The sequence below is a fragment of the Sesamum indicum genome, linkage group LG2 (genome assembly GCF_000512975.1).
Source record: "Sesamum indicum cultivar Zhongzhi No. 13 linkage group LG2, S_indicum_v1.0, whole genome shotgun sequence".
Classification (NCBI taxonomy): domain Eukaryota; kingdom Viridiplantae; phylum Streptophyta; class Magnoliopsida; order Lamiales; family Pedaliaceae; genus Sesamum; species Sesamum indicum.
The window spans coordinates 10,541,639-10,551,285 of record NC_026146.1 but is presented as its reverse complement, the minus strand read 5'-3'; the positions used below and the strand labels follow the sequence as shown (position 1 = coordinate 10,551,285).

General features: G+C 35.8%; 1 protein-coding gene across 1 annotated transcript in view; it reads left to right on the top strand.

Annotated features, from left to right (window-relative positions):
* The window catches only part of LOC105155727 (vacuolar protein sorting-associated protein 52 A-like), a 12,551-nt gene extending 3,890 nt beyond the window's left edge, over positions 1–8,661 (top strand). Inside the window, 13 exon segments of the mRNA XM_020691985.1 lie at positions 854–997; positions 1,891–1,982; positions 2,586–2,667; positions 3,449–3,631; positions 5,245–5,360; positions 5,461–5,519; positions 5,732–5,832; positions 6,420–6,470; positions 6,768–6,947; positions 7,053–7,187; positions 7,490–7,564; positions 7,966–8,034; positions 8,036–8,661. Coding sequence (XP_020547644.1) covers positions 854–997; positions 1,891–1,982; positions 2,586–2,667; positions 3,449–3,631; positions 5,245–5,360; positions 5,461–5,519; positions 5,732–5,832; positions 6,420–6,470; positions 6,768–6,947; positions 7,053–7,187; positions 7,490–7,564; positions 7,966–8,034; positions 8,036–8,422 — 1,674 coding nt within the window. The 3' untranslated portion in view covers positions 8,423–8,661.

Genomic DNA, 9,647 nt, shown 5'->3' with positions numbered 1-9,647 from the left:
TACAATGGTTGGAACTTGTTCCCTAGCCAACAATTACATAGAGACCCCAAGAAATCATAGTCAAATTTGAGAGCTCGAAAAGAAAACATATATGTCCATGTAATTACAAAACAATTCAAAAATACAATTTGCACACATGACAAATAGTGTTTACCTATTTTTCTTAAAGAACTGATTGTTCTTAAATATAAAGTTTTATCAGAAATCTGAAACCTCTGATTGGATGACAATGAACCCTTGAAACGATAAAATATATTAAATTGCTATCTGGAAATAGAAGTAGAGAGAGGTAAGAATCAATTTACCTGAATTTGCTCAAGTCTCATAATAACTCAAAAATTGGCAAAACTTCACTAATGGTCCTCAATAGAACTCAAATAAATCAATGACAAAATAAGCCAGACATGAATGAAATCAATCTGGCCTGCATGTTGTTGTATAGACTTCCAGATGAATAGAATCTTACACTTTTCCAGAAAGAATAGGATGGAGGAGGTGTGAGATGAAAATCTCATGCATGGTTCTTGAGCCAGCCTTTCCTATCTTATGCTTAGGCCTTAGGGCTTTATTCTCTAATGCTTGGAGCTGTGTCTGTTTCTTTAAGACTTAGAATGTTTTAGTTCTATATCTCCCCTGTCGATATGTTTTCTTTCTGTAACTTATACCATAATTCTAGGCACATTATCTTACTGTGGTTGGAAATCATGCTACTAATTACTGATAGATATTACATTAGGCTTTTCCCATATATTTCAATTCTCAACCTGCGGCCAATGGTGCTGGATGGTTTAACAAATTACCTTATTGCATTACGTCATGGTTAGTGAGCTGGTATTTTGTTTAATAACTTCAGGTGAATGAGGAATACATGAGAACCCTTGAGATTCTCAGTAAAAAGCTGAAGTTTGTTGAAACTGATACCATGGTGAAGACTTCCAAAGCCTTAAATGATGTTCAGCCTGAACTTGAAAAGCTTCGACAAAAAGCAGTTTCAAAGGTATGTACAAAAATAAACATCAACATTGGAAAGGGGAATTGATCTAGTTTAGCATTCATTTGTCACTTGTATTCTGCATAGTCATGGATTTTACTTTCTAAGTTTGTTTGTTCCTCCTGGCTTTGCTGATTGCCAAGAATGTTCAGACATTGGAGAGGCTAAAATGCACTAAGATACTATATGTCAATTGGTCTTAAGTACAATCAATACACTACCAACTCTGGTGAATTTTCAGAAGTTTGTGGCATTTTTACCTGGAGTTATATATCATGGGAATTTCCTGTGTGAATAATTTGCATGCTTCCTCATGTAGCACCTTTTCTTCCAAACTCGTCTTCCTTTAGAACTGTATGCTCGCCTTTGTTGCAGGAAGACAAGCATACAGTTCTAAAGGAAGCAGGCATGTGTTTTACGCTGGGGGTTGGTGTCCCTGGTGTGCTTATGGTGTATTTTACACTGTTGGAAGCGACAAACCAGCCTGAGGAAACTTTATTCAGACAGAAATGAAGTTTCATCCATGGATTGGCAAAGACAAATATAACTGGAAGAGTGCATTTTTGGCTGCCAGCATAGATATTAACATTATGAGTTCTTGCAAGCTGACCTTTTTAGATTTGATAGCAAGTGCTTTTTTTTTTCTCTAGATGAGTATGCCCATGGAAACTTCATTATGACTTTCTATATGGGGAATTTAGAAGCCTTTGAAAGATTTATGCTGATTTCGTCTTCTGCATCACAGCAAGTTTGCGGCAAAGTCATTGCAATTTGATCTTTATCTGTAAATATATCATGCTGTTTGGATTAGCCATTATATGATTAATTGCTTGAAAATTAGGTAATTCTTTGATATATACCTTTACTTAATCGTTTTTCTTTTGTGCCCCTTGCTAAAGGTATTTGACTTCATTGTTCAAAAACTTAATGCATTAAGGAAACCCAAGACAAATGTCCAGATCCTTCAACAAAATGTTCTTCTCAAATACAAGTAAGTTGTATTACATAGAACTTCGAGAAATGCTTCTATGCATGATGAGATATTACCAGATAGAAACGATTTGCCATTCTTTTGCCGTGCTTATATGCGTGCAAGTGTGTGTGTATCTATATTCTTTCTCTTTACCAGGTTGATTGTTAAAGGTGTGATTTAGGTGTTATAATGGTTAGGGCTTAAATTAGATGCAGTTAGATTGGGGGCTAGGCCCCATCAAATTAAGTCTCCACATTACATGGATGAGGTATTACATCAACTATATGCAGATTATATGCAGCAAATGTTTCCTAGGTCAACACCATAATTTATATTTGGAAAACGAATTCTTTGTTTGTGGAGATAATGGATCCAGAATAATTTGGCTAGCAATTTTTGAATCTTTATTTCCTGAGCAGGTAAGAATTTTATCTTGCACTTGAAAAATATTAAAAGGTGCTGCATGCTTGGTTGGGTGGTTGAAGTACTTCATTGTCTCTTATTGGTTAGTAATACTGTTGTGTTCAATGTGCAAATGTATCGTGAACACAGGCCTGACTTTGTGGTTTTTGTAAATAGTACATCAGATATAACACTTGATATATTTTGATGCATGTGCAGATATGTAATTTTGTTTCTTAAGGAGCACGGAAATGAGGTCTATCTTGAGGTTCGAGCTGCATATATTGACACCATGAATAAGGTAAAATGCATTATGTTGATTCACAAAACCTAGATTAGTAGTTGATTGGTCAATGTTTACTACATTCCCGAGGTCTGTCACTTTCTTTAAGTGGTTGTGGAAATTTATTTTGATGTACTTCGCAAATGCGCTGCATCTTCTACCTTCCACAGCTTTTATTTACACCATTTGTGTGAACTGGCTTCTCATTGACGTTTATGATTGTTAATTATCAGAATATTCACACTGGAAACTACATTTCCTCCTCACCCCACTTAAAGTTAAAATCAAACAACATTCATTGTGCTATACATTTGCCTCTTTTCTATATTTTCTTGTCAAATCTGTCTTATTTCTATATTTTATTGGCAAAATTAGTTGATTACCTTGTGTCTTCATTTCTCGTACTTCAGTTTTAAGCTCTGCTGCAATTTTCAATTATCATTGGTTAGAAGGTGGCTATGTGGCTCTTCTAAATGCTTGTGTTGCTTACCCCAACAGCATGCGAATAGATTTTGAAGTATAGAAACAATTGGAAGATTTGCTAACTGGCTCTGCAAAACCTTAAGGTGCATGGTTGAAGTGATTTGCAATTCTTTATTAGTGTATCTTACGTCAAGTAGGACTGATGTGCCACATATATCATTAATTGTCTTACCGGATCTTGGCCTTCTTTGGCACTTGTTGGATCTTTCTTTTACTAATGTCATGAAAGGCTCATCTCCTTTTTCTTCTCTTATGGTAGTTAGCCTCCTCTGTGGGAGACCATATTCTCATAAATTCAGTTGCTACTTTTTTGCAGGTTCTAAGTTCAAAAATCCGAGCTTATATTCAAGCCCTAGAGAAGTTGCAACTAGATATTGCAACATCCAGTGATTTGATTGGTATTGACACCAGAAGCACTAGTCTTTTCTCGAGAGGAAGGGAACCTTTGAAAAACCGTTCTGCTGTTTTTGCTTTGGGAGAAAGGATAAACATTCTCAAGGTGTGTATATGCTTAACGTAGCACATTATCCTAACTAGTTGTTTTCAATGCGTAGCAAACATGTCTTATTAAACTAAGGGATAGTTACATTTACTCCTAATTTATGGTCTACTCATACAAATCACACGTGTTTTATGTTGTTATAGAAACCACCCTGGCAGCTAAGCAAGGGCAAGCAGGGGTAGTTGTGTAATGATGATGACGTTTTTAGAGGTGTAAGTATAATTTTTTCAAAAAAAGTAGGGGTGGTTCGTGTAAATGATGTTAACGCTTTTGGTGAGTGTATGCCTAATTTCCAAAAGGCAGGGGTGATTCTGGAAATAGAGCATAGGTTAGGGCGTGTAGATGGAATTTATCCAATGTAATTCTTTATCTTGGGTGAATTGACCTTGGTGTATTTTTTCCTTTAATATCTGCAGCTCTTTCTTTTTTCCAATTTTCCTCTTTGTCATCTTTCTCTCATTAACCAAGAGAACACAAATCCATATTCTCTTTTATCTTTATTCAGTTATTTTCTTGGGGATGCTTTTCGATGTTCATGAGTATAAAAGACCTCCGCATTTTTTTGTTTTAATTTTCCGACTGTACATTTGAATTAGTTTAACACACATATTGCTGCTTTCAGCCATAAACATAAACCACATTGGATTTGGATAGTTTAGTTTACTCGATCAATATGGAACTATAGGGAATAAACAGTCCTCATAAGTTTCTCTTGATATATAGGATGTGTGCTTCAATGGTCCTTGTTGAGGTCTTTATAAGAGATGTCTTACAAATTCGAGACTGCTCCATCATATCTGCTTGAGTGCTGCGCAGGATTTGTAATATATTTATTAGAGATCCAAATTTGGGATGCTATGGTGAGACTGTTCCATGTTATCTTATTCTAGGTCCCTTAAGTTCTATGATTGCTCATAATTAAATGCGCTGTAAATTTCAGGCTTTTACGTTTATGTACCACAATTTGTCTCATTTCCTCATAGGAGAATGAATATGAATTTCAGTTATAGGGATGGCATCAATTCATATATCTCAGGCTATATGGAAACATTTGTTGAATGAGAAATATCTTGTCTGAGCAGTGATGGCTTCCATCTCGATTCCTTTTACTTTTTCAGTCAAGCAAATGCTTGCTTATATTGAATGTGGCAGTTTAGACCCAGTTCTACCCAAGGGAAAAAGTATGCAAGTCAAAACCATTGGCGACAAATAGCACATTGTTTATTGTCATTTTACCCATCCTTTTGCAGTTAACTTAATCTACATTGTGCACCTTATGTAACCTGAGCTAAGAATCAACTGGGGCAGAATGGACTGCAAAAGGCGAAAGCCACTAGGAAGCTGGAAAAGGTTTGGACCGCAATTTTCTTAAAGCCAGTGGGAGGAAACATAATAGAAAATGATGCCTTTGATGTGACACCCAGTAGATCACCTCTTATTGTTTAAGCCTTCACCCCTTATTTCATGCCACCAGTGTTGTTTTGTGTTACCACAATCAACTTCTGTCTATAATGAAAGAAGCTGATTTTATAATTTTGACTAGAAATAGTTTATTCTTGTCCGGCTTTCCCCAGCATAAGTAATTTGACTGTTCTCTTATGTGCCTGCAGGAAATTGATGAGTCAGCATTGATTCCTCATATAGCTGAAGCCAGCTCTAAAAAGTATCCTTACGAAGTCCTTTTCAGGAGCTTGCACAAGCTGCTAATGGATACTGCTGCCTCAGAGTATATCACACTCCTTTTGGTGAATTTTAGTAGTGTTTTACTTTTTATAACAGTATCGATTCTATTCAATATCTTGATCTTACTTGGTATTTACTTTCAGATATCTTTTCTGCAATGAATTTTTTGGAGAACAGTCTATGTTTTATGACATATTTGCAGGTATATGCAACGTAACTGATCTTAAATCTTTAATTTTACCAATAACCATTGTCCATAAAGTAATATTGTATATCTTGATGAGTGATGGCAATGAACCTTTTCTCTTGACAGCATCAATCTCTTTCCCAGGGCACATAATTTGTTTCTAATGATACACAAATTAAGTGATCCATGATAATGATATTGAAACACTTCATTTGCTGAATTGTCAGGTCCTTTTTCAGTAGTTGACGAGCATCTAAATACAATTCTTCCAAATTGTTTTGATGCAATAGGTCTGATGCTCATGATTCGCATTATATACCAGCACCAGGTAACATGCTGGACCGATAACAGTGGCTGTTTTAATTTGAATTTCATTTCCAAACAGATCATAGCAGCTGTATAATCTTAATCCAGTTTTTCTCAATCCTTCCTGAAATAATTCCTTCCATTTGTATGAAATCAAGTTTCTTTTTTCTTTCTCAAGCAAAATTTTTGCCTTTTTCTAAGTATTTCTTTTCCTTCAGTGACGGCAGTTGTTGCTGGTAATGATGGATCTAGTACATATCATTAATCATTAGATTCTCGAAACCAAGCCAAATATCTTGCAAGTTTATCTTGTTACTTTTTTGTTTTTTTGGTTTAGCATGTTATCTAGCGCCTCTTAAGTGTCTGGACTTGAGTGGAAGTAGGTAGCTCTCTCTCCCTCTCTCCCAATTAGTAGATACTACTTATGGGGGTGAATGCTTTATAAATGCCTCATACAAAAGTATGGTATCATACATCTGAATATGGCTTTCAAGTTCTATCCTTAAATCCTCATCTGTATGCATATTATGTGTACTTGCATGGTGAATCTTTATTTTGATTCCGTTTGCAGTTTTGTCCTTCTGAGTTTAATATATATGTTTTCCTCAGCTTATAATGTCTCGGCGTCGAATACCATGTCTAGATTCGTATTTGGATAAGGTATGTATAATCTTTACTAAGTGCATATGTGGCATAACAACACCTGCATGATGGATCTCTGCCTGTGGTTCTCCCTGCATGCGTGGTTTGTGCTTATACAAACGAATGGCTTTAGGGCATCATTTTAAGCTTTAAGCTCATCTTTAACTCCATGCAAATGTTTTTATTCTAAAAAACCAATTTTAATTGCTTTGAAGTCTTTTGTGTAGAAGCTGAATATGATTTTATCATGGTGCATAACTTGAAATAATCATTTGGTATAAATATATCGACACATTCTCTAATGAATCTGAGCAGGTAAACATTTCTTTATGGCCACGGTTTAAGATGGTATTTGACATGCACCTCAACAGCCTGCGAAATGCCAATGTCCGGACTTTGTGGGAAGATGATGTACATCCACATTATGTCATGAGGCGCTATGCTGAATTTTCAGCTTCTCTAATTCAGCTTAATGTTGATTATGGAGATGGTCAGGTTAGAGATACAACATCGCTCTTAGCTTTGAGTCCTTGCTAACTGTTACATTGATGATTGGACTTGCATCATCATTGTTAATGATGAGGTAACTACGTTTCACAGCTTGAACTCAACTTGGAAAGATTGCGAATGGCCATAGATGATCTGCTTGTCAAGCTTGCCAAATTGTTCCAGAAACCAAAGTTGCAGACAGTATTTTTGATAAATAACTATGACATGACAATTGCCGTATTAAAGGTAATTCTGGTACTTAATTAAAGGAGGATGCAAAAGATGAAGTGAATCGCGGACTTTTTAGCTGATTGAGCTGCATCTTAAGCACACTGATAAAAGAGGCATGTCTATGCACATAGACAGTGGAGAATGGGGCTGTAACATGGGCTGCTGTAATTAAAAAAAAGAAAAGGACGGGAAAATAAGATTTTGGCATCATCACTCGATATAAATCACACATGCACACTTGTCAAATACATAGATGCTTCATATATTTTTCTGTGTATCACAGCATGCATCCTGTTTGTGCTTCGTGTATGTTTCAGGAAGCTGGTCCTGAGGGGGGGAAAATCCAAATGTACTTTGAAGAGTTGCTGAAAAGCAATACGACCATTTATGTGGTAACCATGATGGATCTTCTTAACTCTACTTGAGCTGAAAAAAGTCAATTTTATCAAATTGTAGCTGGACAGTTTCAGTTCATTTATTCTGCTGTTCAGTTACCTCTTGAGAAAAATGTTCATTTATGTCCGTGGAGCACTGTTATTGTTATTATTATTATTATTATTCTTTTTTTGTTGATAATACCAATATTTCAAAATCTTTGTTCTAGTTTAAAGAGTTCTCCATTTGGACAAGAGTAGCATGACATTAAGCAAAATGTGTTCCATAAATTTCCTGATGAGTAATGGAGCTAATGGAAGTGCTCTGTTTGCTAGGAAAATTGGCTTGGATATAAACTAACCTTAAGTGGCATCATGTAAAATCTGTTGGATTTATGGGTGATGAATTTTTAATGCAGGAGGAACTTCTTGTGGAGCACTTCAGTGATCTAATCAAGTTTGTAAAGACTAGAGCCTGTAAGTGTGCCGTATATTTTGAAATTTCACTCATCTGTAAATTTATGTTTATGCTTCTCAAGCAATCAGCTGATTTTCTTCCTTGTTTTGTTAGCTGAGGACCCAAGTTCTAGTTCTGAGCGTCCAATCACCGTGACTGAAGTTGAGCGTATTGTCAAGGACTTTGCCAGCAGATGGAAAGCTGCCATAGAGCTGATGCACAATGATGTCATTACTTCCTTTAGTAACTTCCTCTGTGGTATGGAAATCCTGAGAGCTGCATTGACTCAGCTATTGCTTTATTATACCAGGCTTTCAGATTGCATGAAGAGAATTGCTGGAGGGTCTGCTTTGAACAAGGATTTGGTTTCCATTTCTTCGATAATGTATGAAATTAGGAAATACTCGAGGACCTTCTAATAGTTAGTTATTCTAGTAATTTTTCTGGAGTGTGCAGGATAAATGTGTATTTTGTTGGCAGTAGGTAAATAATTAAACTTGTTCTTTTATTGTACATCACATAACCATATAACATTAAGAACCCATCATGCTAAATGATAAAGTGAGAGCGACCAAGTTTGCTCTTCGTTAGTAGTTTGTTGAGGAATACTTAATCTACTTCCATTATTATCAAGGACTATTTATGGGGAAGTTAGAAAGGTGGGATGAGATTTCCGAATTAGCTCTGTTATTTTGTCAATAGTTATTTAAGTTTTTTTGCAATTGGAAGAGATCGTGATAATTCTATGTTTTTAGCACAGTAGTCTGTTTAACTTTTGTTGTCTTTGGTTAACCTCATAAATTCACCTTTATGTGTTGTATCTAGAGGAGCAGCCACTACAGGATGCACTGGCCTTAGAGACAATCCCAATTTTCCAGAATCATGATGTTATGCTTGGTGATTGATTAACTTCATCAGAACAGGAGCCACTTTTTGCTCACCGAAAAATTGTAGTTTTTTTGTCATCTACAAACTAGTAATTTTTTCCAATGTTACAGGTGAAATATGAGAGTGTGAATCATGCATGCATCCAAAGGGTTATCTTACCCAGGTCCACTTCCCCCCGCGGGCTATTGGCAGAAAATGATGATCAATTATCAAGTCCTCACAGGAAGAACAGTATCTGTCAAGACAAGTGAAATTCTAGGATTGTGATAGTGCTAAATGCTAATGAGAGAACATGATCATAGGATTGTCAAGAGGCAGTTTATTTTTACTGCTGAGGTTTCTTTCCTCTTTCCTTGGTTTGACGACTTGAGGTAAATACGAACCTGGCACAGTAGATGCACACTGATTATTTACAAGTAAGAAGCATAACATATTGAACAAGAAAATCTAGGAAATGGTTAATTAAAACACATCATCCTATCTCAAATAGTTGAAGAATCCGACCTCATCCATCAACTCTAAATAATATGGCGCGTTTCCAGGCCTAGCATGATCGACAGGCAAGTCATTGACATTATTTTTGTAACAATTTCATAAAATCTACAAGAATCCACTTGATCACGATTTATTGTCAGCTAACATGGCCGATACGAATAAAGAATATGCAAGTAATGTACGGTAATGGAAACATGACATAAATCACGAGAAAGAAAAAATCTCAAATAAATAAATACATAAATTAAATAGTAAAACTGA